General features: G+C 48.4%; 2 protein-coding genes across 2 annotated transcripts in view; one reads left to right on the forward strand and one right to left on the reverse strand.

The window, feature by feature from the left end:
• Positions 1 to 758: 758 nt before the first annotated feature.
• MTHFD2 (methylenetetrahydrofolate dehydrogenase (NADP+ dependent) 2, methenyltetrahydrofolate cyclohydrolase) lies at positions 759 to 12,375 on the forward strand. Its single transcript, XM_053269692.1, has 8 exons — positions 759 to 985; positions 5,412 to 5,596; positions 7,186 to 7,308; positions 7,970 to 8,122; positions 8,213 to 8,320; positions 9,452 to 9,544; positions 9,872 to 9,997; positions 11,565 to 12,375. Exons 1-8 carry the CDS (start codon positions 846 to 848, stop codon positions 11,702 to 11,704), a joined length of 1,068 nt encoding a protein of 355 aa, XP_053125667.1. The 5' UTR covers positions 759 to 845; the 3' UTR covers positions 11,705 to 12,375.
• Positions 12,376 to 13,533: 1,158 nt separating this feature from the next.
• SLC4A5 (solute carrier family 4 member 5) overlaps positions 13,534 to 25,555 on the reverse strand; it is an 82,265-nt gene continuing 70,243 nt past the window's right edge. Inside the window, exons 24-26 of the mRNA XM_053269690.1 lie at positions 23,824 to 23,908; positions 19,350 to 19,417; positions 13,534 to 17,000 (exon numbers count right to left, since the gene is read on the reverse strand). Coding sequence (XP_053125665.1) covers positions 19,383 to 19,417; positions 23,824 to 23,908 — 120 coding nt within the window. The 3' untranslated portion in view covers positions 13,534 to 17,000; positions 19,350 to 19,382. The remainder of the gene's footprint in view (positions 17,001 to 19,349; positions 19,418 to 23,823; positions 23,909 to 25,555) is intronic.

Genomic DNA, 25,555 nt, shown 5'->3' on the forward strand with positions numbered 1-25,555 from the left:
ACCCTGAACTGCAGAGAGTGCTGGATGCTCGCAGCTTTTAACCCCGTCGAAAGGCGGGGCGGCTGCTCTGCTCGGGACGCAGCTGGAGGGTTGTGTGCGGGCCCAGCCCGAGCGCTGTAGCCGGGGCCGCCAGCTTCGCCAAACCCTGCAGCAGCAGCGAGCGGGAGGCTGTGCCTCTCGGAGGGCCAAGCGGGCAGGAGGCGCGCGGGGTCCCTCGGGCGAGAGCAGGGAAGCAGCGAGCGGCAAACGGCTCCGAAGCAGCAGGAGTAGCAGTAGCAGCGGAGGAACCCGCCGGAGTGAGGCTGAGGCAGACGGCCGGGCGGTCACCCCAGGCTGGGGGCGAGAGAGGCGGGCGCGCTTCGGGCTGCAGCAGCAGCAACAGGACAGACCCGCAGAACGAGCCACTGCTCGTTCTCGCGTCCTTCTGCGGCGACGCCCCTCGGAGGCTTTGATCTCCGCTCGGCCCCGCCCACACCCCTCCAAAGAAGGCAACGTCCGGTGGCGTAAAACGCTCCTAAATGGTTGGCTGACCCGCGGGCCAATGGGCACACCCTTCTCGCCCCGCCTTCGCCAATCAGCATCTAGACTGGGAGCTTGGGCCCGCCCCCTTTCCTCCCGCCCTCGGCCGCCACTCGCGTCAGTTTCTCCACTCCGTTTGATCTACGTCACTCGCGGCGGTCCGGCGCCCCACGCGTCGTCTCCTTCCCCAACCAATGAGGCGGCGCCCGGCTTGGGGCGCGAGGCGGTGGGCGTGGCCGGGGGAGCTGTTATAAGGCTCGGCCGGCCCCGTTTGCGGCGACTTCTTCTTCCACCTGGTCTTGGCGCGCTGTCTGCTCCGCTGCTCCATGGCAACCGCCCGTCCGACACTCCGGCTGCTCCGCGGCTTGGGCCAGGCCGCCTCCACCTCCCAAGGGGGCTGCGGCTGCTGTCGCCACCACTTGTCTCTCCCCAGCGGCGCCCGCCGGCTCCATCTCACCACGCCCAGGTATGGCGGAGGGGTCCGGGTATAGCGACGGCCCCAGTAGAGCCTTCCTCGTCAGCAGCAGTCTACCTGCATGGCAGCTGTTCGTCTCCCCCCCCCCCCGCAGGGGCTCTGCGGCTCTTCTGCTTTCTCTGCTCGCCCCCGAGCGCCCTGCTGGCCGCGACTGGGGCGTTCCTCTTGTCGGTGGGGTTGGGGCGCTTGAGGCTGGCTCTGCTTACGGACTGGCACACGCAGAGTTCGTTCTCTCTCTTTCTCTCCCTCTCTTTCTCCATCCACACGAGCCTCTGGACCTCGCCTTTTAGGGTGTCCTCCTCACCTGGAGACTCCCCAGGTGGGGTGGGGGGTGGCAGGGCAAAGCCCCGAACCTTGGGGGATGCAAGCCGGCTCCCCCGCCCTGAGATGCAGCCCAGGCTGGCTGTGCTGGGGATGGAGGCTTTGCAGGCTGGGCGTCGAGTCTGCCTTTGATCTCCCCGCAGCAGCCCGAAGGGCTCTCCCTGGGGTCAGGGCACCCCCCACCGCACTGAGTGCTTTTACGTTCTCGCTTGCGAAGGGAAGCGCAACGGGCAGCTTACATAACGGGAGTCAGTGCTACCGTGAAGCAGAGCAGCAGCAATCGAGCAGAGCAGAGCAGCCCCCCCCCCACCAGAAGGTTCAAAGGAAGCCCCCAAAGTCCTGAGCAGCCAGTAGGTCAGAAGCTCACTGGGAGGGGGATGTGTTCACGTGGCGGGGGCCCGCTGGCCAGTGGGTGCCCAGGAGGAGCCTTTGGCGAGGGGCTCGGTGGGCTGGGGTTGGCCCCTTGGCCAGGGCCCAGAATCTTCCCTTCTCCTTGCCTCTGCTGGGTGCAGGATGAATGGGCTCGGCCTGGCTACCCCCAGCGGTGGCTCGCAGCTCTGCAGGCTGATGAAATCTCCAGAGCTACTTGCATGGAGCAGCTGCTTCTGCAGCCTCAAGGTCCACCCCAAGGAGCTCATAGGCTGTGCAGCGCTGAGCACTGTTTGCATCTGTTGGGCTGTGATAATTTGGAGCTGGCTGCGGGTGCCTGTGCCTGTGTGTGCACGTCCCAGTTGGCTTGATCCCACAGAGATAGCTGCAAAGAAGTAAATGACTTGACCTGAGGCGCAGGAATTTGGAACCGCAGAAAGGTCCTAATGGGAATATCAGAAGGGCCCTGCCGGTTCAGACCATCGTTGGTCCAGCTGGACCACATGCTGCCAGGTGGGCCACGAGCGGGAGAGGAAGGTATGCTGCATATAGATGGCATATCTCCATCATGACTAGTAGCCAAGAATGGAAAACAACTTAAGCAATACCTACAAGTGGTAGAGGTTGTACAAAGTATGTCAAAGGAGGCATGCACGCACACTCCACCTTGCAGTTTGCAGAGAGAAACATAAAAACTGAGAGGAGACAAAAGCCACTGGGAATACATTCCTGAAATGGTGTGTGCACAGCAAGTTTATTTAAGAAAAGGAATGCCATGGGAATGCTACGTGCAGGGAGTGGGCCTGGCAGTTCCACTGAGACATATCTTATAGCTTTTCTTCTGGTTGAATACCCCTCTGCACCATGAACAGGCAGCAGTCTTAAGTTTTGCATGCGGTAGTACACTTCCTACAGAGTACATAAAATAATCTGGCTGTTAAATTGTAGCCTCTTGCAAATGGCTACTCCGGATATAGAAAAGCAAGCAGAATTTGCGTGTCCAAGATTTTCATGACCTTGGGAATAAAGTGGTGGCACTAAAAGTAACCTGGTGTAGGAGGCAAAGTCAGAGAACAAATTGTACAATTTCTCCACTCTCTCTTCTTGCCCTGGTGTGCTTATCACTCGATGAAACATGGTATGTGGTGTGTCTCAACATTCTGCAGTTCTTCCTTCCAGGAAATGCTTGGAAATGTTGCTCATGCTACATGATAGATGGACAAAACCAACATTTAGTTTTGGAGATGTTGGAAGGAACTCAGAGAAAAAATGTGTTTGGAAAAGTCTGAATCATATCTGTGCAACTTTATTGATATGGAATTCAGTTGGATATAATTTTACTTATATGTTTTGCTAAGTGATACTTTCTGTCCTTTTCTCAGTTACTTGAAAGTTCTGGCGGAGTTGCAAAAAACCCTCTAATAACCCAGGAGAATTACCACCTGCAGTTATTCACATTTAATAGAAGAGAGGCTGCCACTGTTTTCTGCCACAAACGGACCACATCTCTTCAGTAATGTCTGAAGAACGCTCATGTGAAAACACGCAGAAAATACAATGCTGGGAGACATTACTGGCCCCAGTGCCCTTTTCTAGACACATAAATGCCCCTCAGACATTAGTCAAAAAAGCCAACATGGTTCGTTTCTATGATCCAGAGTAGACACATGGGAGACTCCTCTCTTGTTATAATGTGTGAAAGGAAGAGATGGAAAAAACTGCGCCCCCCCCTTCTTTCTTTGTTTCATTTTCCCCCAGGCTGTCACATCTCTAGTGAAGTGGTTCTTTGTTCTCTAGGTTTGCTCATGTGCAGCAGAAAAGATATTCAGTATTTGTATAGCACTTCTTGCAAAGTGCTTCACTTTCTTGTAAAAAAAATTACTTCATTACATTTAAGTCATGTTAGTCAATTACATACATCAAAAAAAGGATAAGGCAGCACCCTTTATGTTAACGAATACAGGTGGCCCACGTTATCTGCGGGAGTTCTGTTCGTTGTGGTCCACAACTGCAGATAACAAGACCGAAAGGCTCCCTGTTGGCCTTTAAGAGACCCCTAAGACGCTACTTGTTTGGCCTGGCCTTCCAGGTTTTTAAGTTGTTTTTAGTATTTTAATTAGCTTGAAATGGTTTTGAATTGTTTTTTTAAAAAAATTATATTGTTTTAAGCAGTGCGTTTTAAATGGTGTTTGTTTTTATATCTGTTTAAACTTCTGCCTTTGGATGGGGCGGTCTATAAATGTAATAAATAATACATTAAGTCAATGGGAATTGGAGGGTTAGATTCCTTAAGTGTTAAAAAGGGCTAAAAAAGTGGGAAGGAGTCAGAAATAAGTGAAATAAAGTACTGTACCATGCTGTCCAGCAGTGCCCCCCCCTCAACTCCCAATTCCTCAGAATTTCCATGAAAATTTGCAGGGAATTTCTTTTTTTAATAGAAAGAGCCACAGAATGGTTCCATCCTGCAAAACAGTGGTCTAGGAACAACAGATAGGTCAATTCTGCCTATTTTTAAAACCATGTATAACAAGGTTGGGTCTGCATTGCCCGACCACAGATATGCTAAATTGTGAGTGCCAGGACCATGGACAATGAGGGCCATCTGTATTTTAATGCATGAGCTTTCGTGGGTTATCACCCACTTGCTCAGAAGTCATTGGATCAGCAGTTACATGATTGTGATAAACACCTTGATGAACTTAAACAGGCTTTTCTAAATCTCAGCAACAATGACTTCCCATACTTTTAAAGCCAACTAAATTCCTCTGACTCAGCTAGTCCAGCAAAGCAATTGCCACAAACAGGACAGAGTGCCTCTACTAATCACATACAGTTCCCTCAGGAATGCAGTTGGAGAGAGACCTTTATTTGCTTGCTGGAAACACTCTAAGCTTAAACAATTACTTACTAGGGAAGATAGACCATCACCTGATTCTGAGTCGGGAACCAGACCACGCAACAGACCCAAATGCCAACTGTCTGCTAATCAACAGCAGTTCTGTAATTAGAGGCCCCAGTGCTGTAGTCCAGCATGCCTCACACAGGTGTGCACACCTGCAATGCTTCAAGTAATGTGTACCAAATCATGCATTCCGTGCCCTCTGGCAATCCATAATGGCCGAGCAGGCCTGTTGTTGAGACAGTGATTGAATGCACACAATATGGAGAGTAAGTCCAAAAGTACTATGAAGCCTGTTGGTGAGCATTTTAACCGCCCTGAGGTCACAGACCTTGGGATGCCTGTACTTGGATAAGTTCAGGGGGATGTTTGGAACATGATAGAGCAGAACAATAACTTGTAGTGAAATCTGATTGTGTTGATTTCCCTCTTAATAGGGATTGTGGGTTTTATGCACACTACAGAGACACACAGGTGGTAATGTTTCTGCTTTGCTACTTGGTTATGTGTACAACTACTGACTCATTGTAAATATCCCTTTACATATATACAGAATGTCTCCCTGTAACCATCCTTGCTTTCACCCTGCATCTAGCCAAAGAAGTGGATTATAACCCTTGAAAGCTCACGCATTAAAATATTACTTTATTATTACTCTGCCTTCCATGAGGGCTCTGAAACCTTTTCAGTTGGTTTTAACCTGCAGGCAAGCTGGCCCGGGAGTCCCAAAGGATTCCCTGCTCCTTTAAGAAGCTGGAATGTGATGGATTGAAATATGTTGTCACTTGGATTTGGGGGACAGGAACTTTAAAAGTTCTTTCTTTGCAGGAATGAAGCAGTTGTCATATCTGGGAGAAAGCTGGCCCGGCAGATCAGGCAAGAGGCCCGCCATGAAGTGGAGCAGTGGGTTGCAGCTGGCAACAAAAGGCCCCACCTTAGTGTGGTCCTCGTTGGTGAAAACCCTGCAAGCCACTCTTATGTGCTGAACAAAACCAAAGCGGCTGCTGATGTGGGTAAGTCTGCCTGCTCTGGCCTTTCTTGGGCCGGCTTATCCGTTTTGGCCAGGGCTGCTACGAGGAGGAGGAGGAGGAGGTCTCCGGTGAGCAGCTGGATACAGAGCTCTTTGCAGCTGGGCTTGCCTCGGGGCTCCTGACTGGAACCTTGTCCAGCTGCTGCGGCTATGCATTTTTATTCATTCATTCATTCATTTATATTTAGATACCGCCCTTCGTCCTAAGACCCCAGGGTGATTAACAAGAAGATGAAAACAATTTGATAAAAAAGCAGAACAAATGCAGCTAAAATTTTAAAAAGAGCCAGGGAGAGCTCGTCCTCTGCTTAAGCATCATGGATTCTCCCTTTCTCTAGGGATAAGAGAACGTGTCTTCTTGTGTTGGAGTGACTGATGTGCACAGTTGAGCCTATCAGCTGTCTGCCAAGCTGAGCCAGAGCTTGGCCCCAGGTGGCTTAACTCTGGCTAAGTGTACTCTGAGACACACACAGACACACACACACACACACCCCGGCATCCATCCCTCTATCTTTCTCACAGGCGGTCTGTGCACTATAGCAATCTTGCTTCCAAGATGTGTGTGTTCCTGGCTCGGCTTGGAAAATCTAAGCTTCTAAATGCAACATCTTTTTGCCTCTTTAAGAGTTATGCTTAAAGCAAGATCCTTGTTTGCTGGGCTCATGGAGATGCGTGCATGCAGGCTGCCGTTCAGAGTGTCTCATGTTGCTAGTCAGTGCTGGGACTCCGCTCTCGGTGTGCCTTTTCTGTGGCAGACGCGTAAGTGGAGACGCGGCCTGCTTGCAGCCCCAGGCTGGGATGTGCTTGGCAGGTGCTGGAGACTTGGGTCTCAGTGGCCAGGCTGCAGCTGCTGGGGCTTCACTGACTCCAGCTCTTCAGGCAACGGAGCTGGTGCATACCAAGGAATGTACCCAGCGTAGCAAAGATAGCATCCGAGGTCTCATTCTAGCCAATGCCGTTGAGCCCGTTATCAGGCTTATGCAGCCATTTGGTTGCAAGGTACCAGGCAGGAGTGAAATTCACAGGCCTGTCATCTGACCCCTGGGGGTGTCAAAAGTGAGAACTTCCCCCAAAGATAAACGTCCTGAAGCTTGATGTGTACAGTTCAGGACACTCTGATCACCACAAAAGCCTCTGCCATTCTCTGCCGCCTCCTGCAGCCTTGCTATCCTTGGCTTTTAAGAAACCTCGCAAAGCACGTCATTTGCTTTCCTCTGCGTATTTGTTCCCTACCCACTTCTTATTTTAACACTTAGCAGGAAAAACAACATGGTGTTTCTCATGAAGTGTGTGTGTGTGTGTGTGTGTGTGAGAGAGAGAGAGAGAGAGAGAGCACACTCGCAATCCTGTTTGCCTGTTCTTGGTCCCCCTCCACTCCTTTTTTTCCTCTTTCTCCCCATCATTTCCGGCAACTTTGGACAGGGTCCTGTGAGGTGTGTCCCCACAAATGACTTGATCTGCTTTTAAGCACTATTGTGTCTGTCCCCTTTCAATGGAGCTGCCACGGGAGGCCCTCGGGCAGGTTTTGTGCTCCTTGAAGTTTGGTTTCAACTCTTTCCCTGTTGGTTGTAGGTATCAGCAGTGAAACCATCCTGAAGCCGGCCTCCATCACTGAAGAGGAGTTGCTTGATCTGATTGTTAAGCTAAATGATGATGCCAATGTGGATGGCCTGTTGGTGCAGCTTCCTCTGCCTGGTGAGTGTGGTTCTCTAGGAGGAGCTCTTCTCAAGGCACTACTAGAACATTCAGGCCTTTCGAATTTGTGAACTGAACTGGAGAGCTGGAAGGCAGCTAGCCTGATCCTCTCCCAACTCCTTCCTAAGGCAAGATGCTTTACGTGCCCCAACAATTCCCTGGCAGATTAATTCACATCATCAACGTACCAGTACTTGCTTGACAGGCCTGTTTGTGTAGCTGGTATTAAACAGCATGTGTGTGTAGGTGGGGGCATATGTTGGTTTGATGGCGAACCTTGCCATGAATGTCTCCTGAGTTATGGATGTGCCAGTGAAGACATGGATATCCTGTATTTCCTACAAGGAACTTGGGGCAGCACACACAGTTCTTCCCTGTGTGTGCGCGAGCGTGCACGCACGCACACATGCCCCTCGTCCTTGCAATGACCCTGTGAGGTCAGTTAAGTGGAAGGATGGTTCAGTGAGCATCATGGCCAAGTGGGGATTTGAACTTGGGTCTCCCCAAACCTCATCTAACACTCTGACCACTGTTGCACCAGCTTACCAGACTTCCCCCCTCAGATTTTCCCTCCTGCTCATGTAGACGCTGCTTCTGTTCTGCTGTTGCTGTTTCTGTGTTCGAAAGCTCTAGCGTTAAGACAGCCCCCTTTCCCTTCCAGAGCACATTGATGAGCGGAAGGTCTGCAATGCGGTAAACCCTGAAAAGGATGTGGACGGCTTCCATGTTGTGAACGTGGGCCGGATGTGCCTGGACCAGTACTCCATGCTGCCAGCCACGCCTTGGGGCGTCTGGGAGATCATCAAGAGAACTGGTAGGTGTGCCCTCAAATACTGTGACTCCGCAGGGTTATTCACCAAAGGGCAAAGTCTCACTGTGTATGCCTGTGTGTTCTTCGTCACAGGAATCCCGACCCTGGGGAAGAATGTGGTAGTGGCTGGTCGCTCGAAGAACGTTGGGATGCCCATTGCGATGCTTCTCCATACTGATGGCCGACACGAACGCCCTGGAGGTGAGATCTCAGCTGACCTCCAGGCTGGGATGGGAAGCCTGGGGTGTTGGTGGACCGGAGGAAAAGCCAAAACACTTGGCTGCTCCAGACACAGAGCCTCTTTCTTCCAGTGCTGTTTCCCGTGGGGGGCTGAGCTCCTCAAATCTTTGGGTGGGCAAGTGATCTTTGCTGTGACGTGTGTGTGTGTGTGTGTGTGTGTAAGTAACCAGGATTCCTGGTCCACTGCAGTTAGAACTACTCCACCCTCTTACCTGGCTGGTGGGTGGGGTGTGTGTGTTAGAAATAGTAATATCTTGCCTTCTAGAATTATGTTTAGTTTTAAAGTATTTTAGTTGGTTCTAAATGGTTCTGAATTGTTTTAAAATTGTTTTTATATTGTTTTAAGCAGTGTATTGTAAATGGTGTTGGTTTTTATGTCTTTTTAAACTTGTTGTGAACCACCCAGAGCTTTTGGATGGGGTGGTCTATGAATGTGATAGATAGATAAATATCTATGCATCCAGGGTGACTCAGAGGGACGTAATAGAGACACATAAGATTATGCATGGTGTGAGGAGAGAAACCTTTTGCCTTTTGCAACACTAGAGCCAGTAGGGAGTTTAGTATGAATCGTAGCAGTAGAATTAGTATAAGTTAGTAGTAGTGGGAATTATACTACTAATATTTATACTAATTATAATTAGTGTATAGTTGTTGTTAGTGGTAGTAGTAGTCATCATTGTAGCTGTAGCTGTAGCTAACTGTAGTGAGGACAGCCAAAAGGAAGTTCTTCACACAGCACCTAACTGATGCATCAAATTGGCTGCCAACAGATGTGGCGATGGCCACAGGTCCAGATAGAAAAGGTTAATTCAGGGAAAACAATTCTGTCTATGGCTACAAGTCTTGGTTGCTTGAGGCTCCTCCAGTGTGCCTGTGAACTTCAGCTGCAGGGGAGCAAACGGCCTTCATCTCCTGCCTGGGGCTTCCCAGAGGCATCTGGTTGGCCACTGGGAGACGGGATCCTGGGCCTGATCCCGCAGGTGGATTCTGAGGTTTGGTTAAGGATGGGTCTTGCCCAGGACCACTGCTTGAGTCAGCTCCCTGAGGCCCAGTGCCAGAGGTTCTCACCGTTATCCACTCTCTTTTCAGGGGATGCAACAGTAACAATCTCTCACCGCTACACTCCAAAGGAACAGCTCAAGCAGCACACGATCCTGGCTGACATTGTGGTTGCAGCTGCAGGTGAGATCCTGCCCGACTCAGTCCCAAGAAAAGCAGGCTGAAAGCGTGTCCTCTCTTGAGGACGTTCCTATCATTCTCAGAGTGTCTGTGCTAAGAATAACCCTGGAAGGGGTTCTTTAAGGATCCTGGTACCAAAATGCAGTTGTCGTCCTGCATGGTGGGGGATTGCGAGCACCTGGTCAGGACTGAGGGCAGAGGAGCTTCTAAACCAAGAGCCCTTCGGGGAGCTGGTCTGGGGCTTGCTTCTCTGAGCCATGCCTGGAGCTTCAGTAGGTGAACGCCAGAAGCTTCCTGGCTTAATTCCCCCCCCCCTTTTTTAAATTGCAGGTATTCCTAATCTGATTACAGCTGATATGATCAAAGAAGGCGCTGTAGTGATTGATGTTGGCATAAACCGAGTCCAGGACCCTGTGACTGCGAAGCCAAAGCTGGTCGGAGATGTGGATTTTGAAGGTATGGGGAGGGGCTCAGTGTCTGGAAGGCCTTCAAGCTTGAGATCCTCAGCCTGACATTGACTGATTTTGCCCCTCGTGGAGGCAAACGGGCAAGACCCTTCCAGGGATAGCTGAGGAGGCGAGTAGCTTCAAATACGTTGCATAGCTTTTCATATACGGCAGTGAATGTGCTTTTTGCAGAAGAGATCTAGTTACGAAGTATCTTTAAAAAAAAAAAATCAACATTCTTCCTTGTAACTTCATCCTGTGCTGGTTGCAGCAGCTGGTGGGCTGTGGATGTTGAATCCAGTGTGCTGTTGTCAGCGCAAAGTGGTGTCCTGCTGCTGACCTCATTCCTAAATAGATGGCAAGAGTTCAGAATGCCACAGATATCTGCTCCGTGCAGCTCTCGACACTGAGTTACTGTACTATGTCAACAAACCTGGCGTGGGCTGCATCTAGGCTGGGGGTTGCTGGAGGGAGCAGCTCTTGGGCCGGGCCTGTGTTTGGGCGGCCGTTTCTTTTGCAATCTTCAGATATCACTTTTCAACCATGATGGTTCACCAAAATAAAGTCTGATTTACATGGGGATGATATGACCCTTGCTGTGGTGAATCCTGAATGCCAGGTGTTGTCAAATGTACAGTCGGCATGATCACGCTCTGGTTTCTGGCTCTACTCCCGTGAAAAGGTGGAGCGGGGTGGGCAGATCTTGAGTGCTCTCCCTGGTCCACCAGATGTTTCTGCTACTGGTCTGAGCTGATGGCAGGCAGGGCCAGTGTGAGGCACTCCAGCTCTTTCCAGACTACAACTCCCATTATCCTTGGCTGCAATAAATTGTGGTTGGGATGGTGGGAGTTGTTGACCTATAACAACAACTGGGCAGCCTCAGGTTGGCTTTCCCTGGCAGGGGGCATCCTTTGTCTCTCTTGGCCTGGTGCAGGCATGCAGTCAAGGTCAGTTGTTGCTCCACGGGTGGGCTACCCTACCAGGACAGTGCTCTTCACCGGTAGTGGTGCCTGGTGTGGAGAACAGCAAAGGGCTTGATTCGGGCAGTTGACTGGAATAGGCGGCTGTCCGTTTTAGAACCTTGGATGGCAAAACGAGCGAGGAGTCTGTGGTCTCTCCCAGTGCCAAGTCCTGGGCCAGTCTAGCGCCATTTTAAAACCGTGTGCCGCTTGTGGCAAAGGGGTTGCAAACATGCCAGGGAGGATCTGAAGGCTGGGCAGGATTTCCAGTGGTGGAGGAAGAGGCTTGAGCAGGTAGCAGGCACCCCGCCCTCCCAGGGAGGCCACTTTGCCCCACTGCCCGTCTCCCCCACTCTGTATGCCATTCTCCTTCCTAGTAATCCCCCAAAGCTTTTCAAAACCAGAGACTTTGGGCTGGGGGTGCTAGTCAAGTGTGGCTGTGTGCAGCTGGTCTGTCTTGAGTTGCCTCCTTGCGGCTTCCCTTCATGGGGCAGGCCTCTCTCCTCTGGCTGGGCTCCCCTCCTGCTGCCTTGACTACTTGGGTCCTTCTTTGCTTCTCCTCCCCCCACCCCCGGTGCTGCAGCATTTTCCTGAGTCCTGCCTTTTCTTTTCCTCCAGGAGTGAAGCAGAAGGCTAGCTACATCACTCCAGTCCCAGGAGGGGTGGGCCCCATGACGGTGGCCATGCTCATGAAGAACACCATCATTGCGGCCAAGAAGATGCTCCGGCCCCAGGCCCTCGAAGCACTGAGCGCCTAATGATAGACTTCCCTGCCAGGCAGCAACATTCCAAATCTCCTCCCAAACACAGGCTGAGTGCAATGCAATATTTATTTACTGGATGACAGTTCATGGAAGAGTCACCCGGGAGTCTATTTATTTCAAGCAGTTGTGTTTCAGGGCAGTCTGCCTATGCTCAACACAGTGCATTATGTATGATTCCTACCATTAAGCTGCTGCTGCACAGCTGCAGGAACCAAGTATTTGCAACTAGAATGCCGATGACGATGGTGCTACTGCTGCTGCTCTTGAGAACCGAGAATGGGTGCTCCTAGTGTGAACGTGTCGTAATGTGTGTTGGGTGCAACTTCTAGGCAGCCTCAACTGAAGCCAGTAGATACCATGTGATCTGCTAGGATTATGCGGCAGCTGTTCTGGAGTCAGATGTTACTATTGTTTTCTACACTGCCTTATTTCTATGACATTTTTCGTAGTTCTTGTAGCAAAGCAGATTATCCTGTTTCATCCTACACATATGTTTCAAGGAAGAAGTGGGCTTGGAGAGTAGGACAGTATTTAGGTACAACATGACATTAGCCATCTCAAGCTTGGGAGAGGTTCTCCAGGCCTGTTCAAGCTTGCCTGCTATTTAGGTGGGCCATTGGTGAACACGGCAGGTGGTAGGTGAATAAAAAGCACATTTGCTTGTATGCTTTTGAGTTCTTTCATGTGTGCTTGCAGGAGAGAGTTCTGGTCTGAAAATAATGACGGGTAATACTCCAGGCAGTGCTTTGCCACATTTCATTGTTGTCCGTTATGCTTGGCCATCCCAACAGAAGGACCGAGAGAGGGCTTAGCTTATCTTTTTATGCACATACATGACTGTGTTCTGTGAGTGGAGATTATGAAGGTACAGCTAGGAAACTGTTTGTTAGAGATGTGCATGAATCGATTTTTATAATTTGATTTGAGGTCAAATCGAATCAGCCAGATTAGATTCAAACTTTAATTTGCAAACTCTTAATCTGATCTGTTTCAATTTGAGTTGGGTAAAATCAGATTTGGATTGATTCTACCCACTTTTAAAGGTCCAGGTGGCACCAAAATGGGGTGGTGGGTAGGGCCCCATTCGTGCCGCCCACCACCCAAATTTGAAGGGAATGGGGGTTGGTTTTTAATGATTTCCTTTCAGTTTTTAGTGAGTTTGTCTATTTCCACCATAGGGAATGGGGATTTGAAGCAGCCCTAATACTCCCTGTGGGTTGAGCCAGAGTGGTTAAAAGATAGATAGTGGGTTGCTAACTATCCCCCATCCAGCAAGGCAGTGGGGGTATGCAGTTTATTTTTAAAGAATTTTTGAAGTGTATTTTGAAGTGTGTAATCATTGGGATTCATTATGAGGAAAAGTCGTAACACATCAAAGAGTCTAAACACTTCAAAAAGTCATTTTAAAAAACTGAGTACCCAACTGATTTGTGGGTTTGGGGGTAGTTGGCACTTTTAAAAAAGCAAGCAAGCTGGGAATCCAGAAGAAATGATTAAAGGAAACTTGCATTTCAATTGATTTGAATAGAAACTGGGGAGATTCAGTTTGAGTTTGAATTTGGCCAGGGGTGACTGGGCAGATTTGTTTTGGTTGTATCACTTGCATTGATCAGATTCGAGTCAAATCTATTTGACCTCAAAACCATTTGCACATCTCTAGTGTTTATGCAGCTCATATGTGAAAAACCATGTCCTACTTTTCTTCAGTAGGTACCATACTTTGATCAGTTTAAGGCAGCTATACTGATGCTTTGTTCCAGAGTATCTCCTCTCACCCAATACATGGCAAGGATGTACAAAATTTCACATAAAACAAACGCGACTTCCCATTTACAGTGCTCATTTTAATCAAATGCTTGTCTTCCTGAAGTTGGTGTGACTCAAATTTGAAGGCCAAATTGTTGGCACAGGAGGAGAAAACCTGGGCATGAAATGGGAGGTCTCCTGCTCGCCCCATGGTATCATGTCGTGGTTAGTGACGTCTGGAAGAATTGTGCCTTGCAGCACAAGATGTTGTGGATTGGTGCTGCTTGTGTCCACAGGAAGATTGAGCTGAATTGGTTGCTCCTATGCTAGAAGATGGTTTTCATGAGCACAGCACAAGTAGAAGAGGTTCAACCATTTATTAAAACGTGTTAAGTATAAATTGGCTCCTACACTAACAAGTGGCAGGACTGCAAATCTGAGATCAGCTGTGATACACACAGTGTGTATGTATATATAGTGACTAAGCTGCAAGATGAGCAGTCCAATACAAAGTTTCATAAATCTTGCATGCACCCGTTCCTGTGGTGTGCTGTGCCTGGGCTTCCACAAAAAACCCACCACCACAAACCTATTTTGAGCTGCAGCTCCTAGTAAACGGTAGGGCAAAAGTAGACAAATAACTAAACACAGCAACTGTAGCAGGCTTGGGCGAGAACAGCAGCCTGTCCTGGTACAAAATAAGTGAGGAAAATATACAAGGTTGTATTTCAAGTTCAAACAGCTATAACAACATAAGAATTAAGTGGTTAGTGCCCAGGCATAACATTGTTTCACTAATTCTTTGCATTCAACAAATACTGGGAACTTGATCCAGTTAAACATGATAAATAGGATAATAAATTCAAGTCTTTTTTTTTTAAACCATCATTTCATTATTTACAAAGTTACAAGGAACTAGTGTTTGCTTATACGAAGGTTCAAACCGGGTGCAATACTGAGCAAGCCAGAAGCTTCTGTATATTAAAGCCCTGCACAGGAAAAAGGGTCTATTTGTGTCTTAGAAAAGGTCTTTTTAAAAGGTGTTTTTCATAAGGCTAGCAGGAAAATCCATGTAAAGTCAAGGGGGTCTGTTGGACTGCAACTTCCCTCATCCACAGCCACAATGGCCTTAAGTCAGAAAGGTTGGCTTAAAGCCAGTAAGGCTGACTGAATGTGGTTTAAACACACACACACCCCTGACTGACTTGATCAGATGAAGCACGCCAGCAGGGCTGAAAAGGGCATGGCTGCTCCCTGCTGTTGGGTTCCAGTGCTGATGACCCTCTGAGGTACAGGCCACCTCTGGAAGGTGCAAACTCTGGTGTTGGCAGTCACAGCTAGCAGCTCCTTATGGGTCTCACTGCCATGGTTTCTTTCTCTCTCTTTTTAAAGCTGCAAGTTGTGCTCCTTTAAAAAACTGACTGGCAATATAAGGTGCAGAAATGTGAGGTATTTTCCAAAATCTACCAGAAGAAAAAGGCTTAAAATATAAAGGATAGGCAGAGCCTATCCTAGAGTTCTAGGCTTTAAGCAGTCGCATCTATGAAGTACTCTTCTACTTGTGCTGTAGAAGTAAACTTTCAGTCTGAGTGGACCCTTGCAACGTGCTGCCTTTGGCACACAAATCTGGGGCATTTCAGCAACTTTCAGAACCCTGGCAGGAAAACAAACATTAAGGGATAGGAAAAGCAAAGATAGTTCTAAGAGTCGTTAAAAGACATCAAAATGGTATGAGACAATTGCATGTTAACTATGATGGACCACTGCAACATGATTACTTCGGGGCATAAACTTGGGGTACTTTTGCAATTTTCTGAAATGTGCCAGAAGAAAAAAATGGCTTAAAAACGTAACCAAAGGGGATAGTATGAAGATATTTCTAAGGTCTGTTAAGCACACTCAAACCTACAAGGCAAGTTCACCTGCAACTTGCTGATTTTAGTGCACAAAGTTGGGATTTTTTTTTAATTTTTATTTTTTTGCAATTTGCCAGAAATAAAAATGACTTAAAACTAGCAAGGAGATATTTCTAAGAGTTATTAAGCATATTAACACCCATGAGGCAAGTGCACTCACAGTGTGATTGGATCCTCAAAACATGCTTAGTTTGGTACATGAAAATAGGGTATCCTTTAAAATTCTGACATAGAAGATCAGAGGCATTTTTGAAAGCTAGAAGAAGCAGGTTCAGCCTTCAAAAAAGACAAGAATAATGAACACTCCATCAAAAAGAAGGAAAACATGGCAGTCCTTTGGGACCCACATAGGCAGAGTGATGGAAAAATCTTACCTAAATGCCCCACGCTCTGTAGTTCAGCCACCTGTTTCTCATAAAGGCCAATCAGGAAGAAGACTTTGGGCATCTCACTCCAGTGCACAGATATCTTGACTCTGCACATATACTACACGTGATCTCAGCCAAAAGGCCGAGAAGCTTGGCAGTCAGGAGGGGCTTCCACTTGTCAATTTAAATCTGCTTTGATGCAACTGGATCCTATTGATTCTTGGGCTTGGTCAACCAGCATTCATGGTGATCCAATCTGACATTTGAGATAGCGATGAACCCTGAGGTCAAGATCAAGTTCATCCTCCTCAACCTTAAGGTCTTCCTTGAGGTTCATAGAAGATTAACCTGGAGGCCCCATGTCCTATAGGCTAGCCACCCATTTCTCATAACAGCTTGTCAGGAAGCTCACTCTGGGCAACTCTAGTGCGCAGCTATCCTGACTATGAACGTACACTATACATGATCTTAGCCACTGGATCCAATTCTTGGACTTGGTCAACCAGCATTCATAGTGATCCAAAGCAAGACATCTGCCATTTGATGATGGGAAGATAACCTTGAGGTCCTCCTGGCCCTGTAATACTATGCATGGCAGATGCCATTTTCTTACAGAATGGGAGAGCTGTTATATGGCTTAGATATAATCAAAGGAAAAAGCCAGGCAGCACCATTGAGAGGTCCTACTATGGGACTGCTGTGGAGCAGAACGGCAAGGTCCAGTTTAGAAAGAACTGGTGCACAGTGCTAGAATCATCTCCCCCGTCACAACTGAAGATGCCTTGATCCAAAGGTGATGCAGTTCCTCCACCCAAAGAGCCAAAGCTGTTGGCAGTCTCATAGTCGCCTTTATGCCTACAGACTTTGAAGTCCCAAAGTACCATTTCCAGGTGGGCTTTGGTGGCTTTGAAGATGGAGGTGGTGGGTTGACCCAACTAGGTGGAATTCAACCAGTGGTCTAGTTGTCAGATGCTACGTTTGCTAATGGCAGAACAGGTCCTGGGGCCCACTGATGCCCTTGGTCTGTCACATAGAAAAATATGCCCAATTCTGTTGTTTATATATATAAAAGCGCAAAGGAAGAGCCAGTGGGACTACAGTGTGGTCTCGCTGCCCATGTCCCGAGGGTGCTTTTCTGTGTCAGTATCTTCATAATCCGACTCCATCTCAATCTTCACCTGGGGCACAGCACAGATGGGGTTTCGGGAGTAATTAAACGCAGGAGACGATGGGCAGGAAATCTTCAGGTGTAGCGTAATACTGGAAGAAAGGCAGAGAAAGGGGAGTTAGACCTGCTTGCTGGCGTGCAGCTCAAGCCATGGCGGTGGAGGAGTTCACAGTCTGGTCCAAATCCCCCCTCAGCCATGAAACTCTCCAGGGGGCCTTGGGGCCAGTTCTTGCCCTGCAGCCTAGCCTACCTCATAGTGGTGTTGTGGGAGGAAGTGGAACTCTGCACCCTGCCCTCAACAACTAGCAGAACCGTATCAAGGACTCACAAAAGCGAGCTGGCTGGCAGGAAAAGCACCAATCATCACAGCTTCATCCAAAGTGATGAATTTAAAGTTTCATCCAAAGAGAAGAGAGTATATGTTTGCGCTACGTCTGAGACACTTTCCCACCTCTGGATTTGGCACATGTTTGGTTTGAACTTTAGTGAAGGTAAAGAATTAAGAAGGTAGCTTAATTCCCCCCTACCACACCAAATCGAAAGCAATGCAGTGTGAAAATAAGTGGAAGAGCCTGTGTAAAGGGACCTTGAAACAGGCCTTGCCCTGATGTGTGCGCGCGTTTTCTCCCCTCCCACAGTGCACAAACCTTGCTCTTGCCTCCACAATGCGTTTGGCAAAATACTGGGCAGCATTGCAAAAGCCGATTTTGACATCTGTCTTACTCAGTTGGGGCTCTTTCCCCATACTTTAGGCAGATTGTCCACCCTTCTGTGTTTTAATGTGCTGCATGGACACCACATTCGTTTGTGGCCCCATTTTTCTAAAAGGACAATCGACCTTAAAAGAGTTGCAAGGCTCCAGGAGGGAGGGTGGTTGGCAGGGCTGTCCTAAGAGAGCCCTGGCCCGGGGCCCCCTTCCAGTTAATTCTCATGGGGGTTAAAAGAGCGGGGCCCTGGGCAGTCACCCTGCTTGCCATGCCCTCAGGACAGCCCTGGTGGTTTGTGATGTCACAGACACCAGCTAGCCAGTGCTGTGTTTGCTTGGTTTCTGCTGCCAACTAGCAGTGGTGAAACCAGTTTTGCCTTCATCCTGGGTGCTTTCCAGGTTAGCCGCTCAACAGCAGCAAAATGCTTCCGTTCAGGCAAATCACTTTCAAAATGTAAACAGCAGGGAGAGCCGTCTCGCGGAAACTAACAACCTGAAAAAACAGCAACGTTTTAACGCCAGATAGACAATGTCATCGCACTATATCACAGCAATTAAATTCAAAACAAGGCATATGAATGGCACCCTGCTGTCAGCATAGGGACTGTGGTGTCATGACGCAGGAAGTGTGGAAGCACGATTCCGAGATACGTCCTGACCCCGTTGCAGGGTCTAGTCTGGAAAGTGCCCTGGAGGGGAAATTGTGCATCTGGACACAACACAGGGAGTGACTGCTCCAATCATGTATGTGTGCAAGCATCCCAAGTGAAAGCAGCAAACCAGTGTAAACAAATTAAATCACTATAAAGGAGGCTGTAAACAGGCACTATGTACTATACAAAGTATTAATAAAGCCAAGAGAATAGCCAGTGTGTAGCCCATGAAAGAGTCATGTTTTCCAGAGGGAGGTATTTGGATGGGTTTTTTTGCGTTTGATGGCTTCAGAGAGCAAACAAATTCCAATTCATTTCCTGAGGCCCTCCCTTCTTACTGCTTCCCTCCCTTTCTGCCGAATTCTGTAGTGGGCTCTGCAGAAGGAGATCGAAGGAAGATGCTCTTTCTTACTCTATATCCTGAATGCCAGTGCTGACCATGGGAATATTTACAGGGAGAACAGGAAAAGGAGGCATCATTTAAACTGTAGGCGTGTGCGGGGGTGAGGCAGGGTAGGATCGGCTTCATCTCCCCCGTATTTTGAGCAAAGCCACTCATCGAAAGAGAAACCCACTTAGGGAAAAGACAAGAGATGGGCAACCATGGATTAAAATGGCTGCTTCATGATTCAAATGAATCACAGGATTGCCAACCTTTAGTCAGTGCTTCTGGGGCTTCTTGATGGGAAGGATGTCCCTTTTAGCAGGCAGAATTTTTGGCTGCAAAGCCAAAGGGTGATGGTATCAGGAGGCACACAGGATCCTGCATCTCCCCTTCAATATTTATCCACCAGTTGTTCCATAGCTGCTCACAGTTGTGTGAGGCCAAACAAGACAGAGACAGTAAAGCCCTTTGCTACATTCAAAAGGACTATTAGGAATGCACATTTTAATTCTTAACAATAATGACAGTAGCCACAATGGCCCTATCACCCCACCTTCATCCTCAAAAGGCCCCCTCTTTTGCTTGCTGTTCTATGCATTTCCTGTTCCTTCCCTTTAAGCTGCTCAGTTCTGACAGATTTGGTGTTTTTTTTTTTGCAAGGTTTGTTTTTAAAGAGCCTGTCAAATGTGCCATTTACCTGCGATCCAGGTCTGAACCGTTGGGAGAAGAGTCAGAACGCAAAGCTCCAGCTGGAAGACCTCTTTCCTGGAGGGAGACATAGATGGACATGAAACTGTTTCGGCGATAAGTAGGAAGGAGAAGGAAGGAAGGAAGGAAGGAGGGAAGGAAGGAAAAGGCCAAAGAAATGCCCAGAACTGCTTGTTTGCAAAGTATCTTCGGACACTCCCAGGATGCCTCTGGCCAGTGGGACTGCTTGCTTTCCCATAAGGAACTCCCAGCGCTTGAATTATTTGTGGGGGCAGGGAATGGAAGTAAGAGGGTTTGGAACAAAGCCCCGAATCTCCACCCCTGACCATCACCAATTTTAGCTACATCTTGTTACCCCTGCAGGCAGCCTTCCCTAAGAGTAGCCAAGGGCCCGCTCACAAAAGGTAAGGTGTGCTGCTGCCCCCCACCCTTGAATTCAAGCACAGAGAACTCTTTAGGGCGTAAAGAGGGTGTCCTCAGTGAGGACTGACAACCAATGAGAACCCTGGGAGCTCATCACCTGACGTGCAGGCTCAGCCCAAAATATTCTGGTCAAGCCACTGGCGTTCGCTCCCCACTTCCAACAATTAACAAGGGGCAACGTTTGCCAGGAAGTGCCCCTGTGGAAACCGCCTTGCAGTGAATGGGCCCTGCGTTCTTTCACAGCTCCTGTCCATCTCAGTGGTGCAAGGGAGCTTTCTGGTGGCTCTTGCCCCATGGAGTCCACCCTGCTTGTCTCCCACTCTGCTGCCTCCTGGAATGGCACCCAAGATCTGCTGCTCCTCACCTTGCTGATGGCGGGGCCGCCTCTGATGACTCCACTGAACGGGAGCCTTCTTGCAGGAAAAAAGCGAAGTGCGTATATCAGACATGTGCACAGTAAAGAAGACAGGCATTTACTCCTGAGCAACCCCTACACTCTTCGCCTTCATTCATTTGAATCCAGCTTCTTCTTCTTCTTCTTCTTCTTCTTCTTCTTCTTCTTCAGCTCATCCCACAGAGGCTTCCAGTCTTTCTTGCTCCCTCTCTTGAATCCTGTTCTTCCCAGAGGGTGCAAAGGGTCCAAAGAACACAAGAGTACCCCTGCTGGATCAGGCCCAAGGCCCAGCAGTGCACCTAGGTAATTTTGGAGCCTGGACCTAAAGGCCTTTGGAGCCCCTCCCCCACCCCCACCTTAAGCATCACCATGCTTGGCTGACAAACATCACGGGGCAGACGAAAGAGGATTTGGCGGCCCCCAGGGGCTGTGGAGGCCGTGGACGTCTGCCTGGAAGTCCAGGGGTAAGTGTGCCTCTGCCAAGGCCTATCTAGTCCAGCATCCTGTCTCCCACAGTGGCCCACAGGTAGGGGGGTGAAGGCAGGCCCCCTCTCCTGCTATTGCTCCCCTGCATCTGGTATTCAGAGGCATCTTGCCTCTGAGCCTGGAGGTGGCTTATAGCTGCCAGACTAGCAGCCATCAATAGACCTGTCCTCTATGTATTTGTCTAAGCCCCTTTTCCAAGCTAGTGGCCATCACCACATCCTGTGGCAGAGGATTCCATAATTAATTATGCATTGTGTGGAAAAAGTACTTCCTTTTGTCAGTCCTAAATTTCCTAACCTTTTTTTTTATTTTACATTTCATGGGATGACCCCCAGTTTCATGGGATGACCCCTGTGTTATGTGAGAGGGAGAAGAATTTCTCTCTATCCACTTTCTCCACACCATGCATGATTTTATAGACCTCTAATCTGTCTCCCCACAGTCATCTTTTTTCTAAACTAAATAGCCCCAGGTGTTGTAGCCTTGCCTCATAAGGAAGGTGCTCTAGGCACCTGATCATCTTGGTTGCCCTCTTCTGCACCTTTTCCAGTTCTACAATGTCCTTTTTTAGATGTGGTGACCAGAATTGTACACAGTACTCCAGGTGTGGCTGCACCATAGTTTTGTATAAGGGCATTATAATATTAGCCATTTTATTTTCAATCCCCTTCCTAGCATGGAATTGGCCTTTTTCACAGCTGCTGCACAGTGAGTCAACACTTTCAACAAGCTGTCTACTACAACCCCAAGATCTCTCTCCTGGTCAGTCCCTGCAGCTCAGACTCCATCAGTGTATATGTGAAGTTGGGTTTTTTGGCACCAATATGAATAACTTTACACTTGCTTACATTGAACTGTATTTGCCATTTTTCTGCCACTCACTCAGTTTGGAGAGATCCTTTTGGAGCTCCTCACAACCTGATTTGGATTTCACTACCCAAAAGAGTTAGGTATCATCTGCAAATTTGGCCACCTCGCTGCTTACCCCTGCTTCTAGATCATTTATGAATGAATTAGAAAGCACCGGTCCCAGTACAGATCCCTGGGGGACACCACTTCTTACTTCCCTCCATTGTGAAAACTCTCCGTTTATTCCTACCCTCTGTTTCCTGTCCTCCAACCAGTTACCAATCCACAAGAAGTCCCCTTATCCCATGACTGACTGCTAAGAGCCTTTGGTGGGGAACTTTGTCAAAACTTTTGTATCACACTTGTCCCATGACTTGCGTGTATAGAATTATCCCTCAAATCCTTCTAAGGATTTAAGGGTCTAAATCTACTTTATACACTCAGTGTCAACACAAGCATCTTCCAGAAACTGCTTGGGTGGGTCCCACCACTAACACCACTAGCCAGTCAATCTAGACAAGATGGACCTGGATGGATAAAGGCAGAAGGCGGCTTTCTGCGTAATGCCATGCCCCTGCGTGTTCCACTCCAACCGCCCCTCACTGTTTCCCCCTATATGGTTGACTCTCCCATGGAAATGGAGCCTTCCTGGTCAATAGATCTATTACTGAGAAAGCAGACAATGTTCCATGCATGACTAGGTCTTCTTGGCCAACAGAATGTGGTGCAAATGAGCCCATTGTTATGGAAACATCTTCGAATCAACGCCGCAACTCACATTTGTACATCAGAACTTGGGTTAGGAAAGCGACATGCCAAGATTCTTTCCAACGTTATGTCTACAGAACAAGGGAGACCGGGTGTGTGTGTCTGTGTGTGTTTGGGGTTGGTTTTGTGCAGCGATGCAAGATGCAAATCCGGTAGCGGCTCGTCCTAAGGAACTGGGGGTGGGGGCACCAAAGGCGGCAGCTTGGGTGCCCCCCCTCTCCTGCCCCACCCAAGAGCCATGATGTCTGCAGGCTGGCCATTGCCATGCAGCTCTACCTGATGAACGGCCAGCCTGCAGGCAGCATGGAGTGGGAGAGAGAGGAGACGTCCAGCCTGCTTCTTTTGGTGCCCCCCCGGCTCCTTACGACAAGCCACTACTGGGCAAAGGAGGTCATGCATCAGCTGAATGCTGATACATCACGACCACTAGGAATGTTTATACACCACTTTTTAACAAAAGTGCTCAAAGTGATTGCACAGAAAAATAAAAATAAAACGGGTTCCCTGTCTCAACAGAGCTCACCATCTAAAAAGAAAACCCAAGGTAGGTTTCCTACCAACGTATGTCTACCAATGACTGATGGGCAGACATATGGCCAAGGGATGCTGAGTTGGAGTCATTGTCCCAAATTACTCTCCCCTGCTAAACAGCAGAGAATCGCCACTCTTTGCCCAGCCAGCTGAAGTGAACATTCCTTGCCAGCCGCCAAACGGCAAAGGGGAGCAAACCTCTGGTGTGTTCAACACGCAGTGCAGTGCCCCTGCTGGGTCCCATCACACCACACAGCAGCCTGGCCTTGCGAGGGATGTTCTGCCTTGTCCCTTGGGTGGCTGCTTTCTGTCATGTTGGCGACTGAGGTGCACACCCAGGCTTAAAGGAAGCAGCCAGGTGAGGAATTAAAAGGCAAACTGGAAACATTCGAGGAAAAGGGTCCCTGTGAAGGCTGTGATGGCAGACAGGGAAGAGCCTAAAAGCACAGCAAGGTTCCATCAAGAGTTGTGGAAAGCACCACCTCCCCAGACTCTTGCTAGCTTTTTAGACAACTGGTTGAAAGCCAAGGAACACATATGACAGGGGTTAGCTTGATTAGTAACAAATAAAAGGCACAATCCACCAGGAACTGCATGGGAAATACCAAGAGAACAGACAGTGCTTGTGTCCTCCCAATTCCAATTTAATAGGTTTTAGAAAAGAAAAATATTTACATACCGCTTTTCAACAAAGCAGTATACTTCGCAAAAGGAATGATGCAAAAGCATCAGAAAATGACTCCCTGTCCCAAAGGGGGCGCTTACAGTCTAAACATAAGGCCAAGGGAGACCCCAGCAACCAGCACTGGGAAGGACACTATGCTGGGGTTCAACAGGGAAAGGTCTCCCCCTGCGCAGTGATTAGCAGGCCACTAGGACTCGCTCAGCCCAGGGCCCAAGCGGGGCTCAAGTCTTGCTCCTGAAGTTCCTGGCCGGTCATGTGTGAAGATTTTACAGTTGCGGAGAGTTAGTTGTTAAGGTAACATGGATAGAACCTGAGCATGCTACTTACTGGGAATGCAATGGGTACTGTTTTGGGGTTCTGACGGGACAGATTCCATGGGGATCGTTATAACAGAGGGTGTTGGGAACTTGAGCTGGGGAAAAAGTGCAGAGAGACAGACCATGAATGCCTTATCCAGGTTTCCCATGGAGTGGCAGACGCAAGATTCATGCAAGGAGTACAGTACACCCAACCTTAGCCGGGGATATATTTTGTCTTTACCCACTGGTAATGCTGCCTTCATTGTATGCTAGATGGACAGTAAGATTGGTCCCTTTTGCTATTTTCTAAAGCATCTTCCAATGCTTAATTCATTAAAACTTGGGTCCCCAGATGCTGTTGAACTACAACTCCCATAATCCCATTGCGGTTGGGGATGATGGGAGATGGAGTCCAACAACATCTGAGGACCCAAGTTGGAGAAGAACCACATCAGAAGTGTGGTGAGCTATTCCGATTTCCACCTTGAATGGTTTGGGTCACTTTAAAAACCAACTTAAGGAAGATAATGAGCTACTAAATAATTCATCGGTGAGCAATTTCCAACTCAAGAACAGCATTGCCGTGACCCATTTGAAACCCTTGGGTCATTTATAAATTAAATTAAATTTTTGGTGAATTGTTGAAGTTCTGAGTGTAGATTCTTTGGTAGCAAATGAGATTTTCAATACAAACCATGAATCCACTCTCATTTGCTATCAAAGAATCCACACTCAGAACACCTCAGAAACAACAGAACCCTGTACCCCATGGGTTTCTCATGGGGGTGGCTGTCACCCTCTGTTCACCACACCACCACTCACTCTGGGCCACCTCAGCGCTCCCCAATTGCAGTTATGGGGCTGCTGAAACCTATATGATTCCCTATGGAGAAAAACCTTAAAGATGCGTAAACTTCAACAAATCACCAAAAATCAGACCTCTGCCCAAATCCTTTGAAAAAATTCTGGTAGCTTCCTTGCCCCCCTTGGGCACTACCACCAACCCCACACCACTCTAGGCCACCCCTTTCCCCCTAACGTGAAGCGATACACCTCCATTATACCTTATGGGGAAAAACCTTAAGGACACATAAACTTCAACAATTCACCAAAAATCAGCCTTTTGCCCAATCCCCCTGCAATTTGGGTGGTAGCCTCCACCCATTAGGCCCTACCACCCCATCCCACTCTTCCACCCCAGATCCCACTTTATGTCCCAAATCTGTTCCAAAGACACTAAAACTTCAACAATTCATCAAAAAGCAGCCCTTTGCCCAATTCCTCTGTAATTTGGGTGGTAGCCTCTACCCATTAGGCACTTAACTTAAACTGAGTAGTTCCCAACTGCTTTGCGGGTGGGAGTGGGGTGTAGTTGGCACATGGCAGTTGACAGTTGGCGCTGTCAAAAAGACAGCCAAAAGGAACAGAAGAAATGAAGGTGTGTAATGAATCCTCATAAGGATTCATTGAGTGAAAGTTATTATACATCAAAGAATCCAAACACTTGAAAACTAGTGACCACACATTTTGCTCCATAACTCCACTTCTGTAAAGGCTAGAGCTTAGCTTTTTCTTTTAAAATGAAAGCTGGCAATCTGGGGGAATTAATAGGAGGGATCTGAAACTCTAATTGATTTGAATCAAATCAGGCACGATTCGATTTGTACCCGAATCTAGCTAATGGACCACACGGGTGATTTGTTTTGTCTCCGAATCACCCGAATCAGCTAGATTCAGGTACAAATCGATTTGTATCTGAA

This window comes from Hemicordylus capensis, chromosome 8 (genome assembly GCF_027244095.1).
Source record: "Hemicordylus capensis ecotype Gifberg chromosome 8, rHemCap1.1.pri, whole genome shotgun sequence".
NCBI lineage: Eukaryota > Metazoa > Chordata > Lepidosauria > Squamata > Cordylidae > Hemicordylus > Hemicordylus capensis.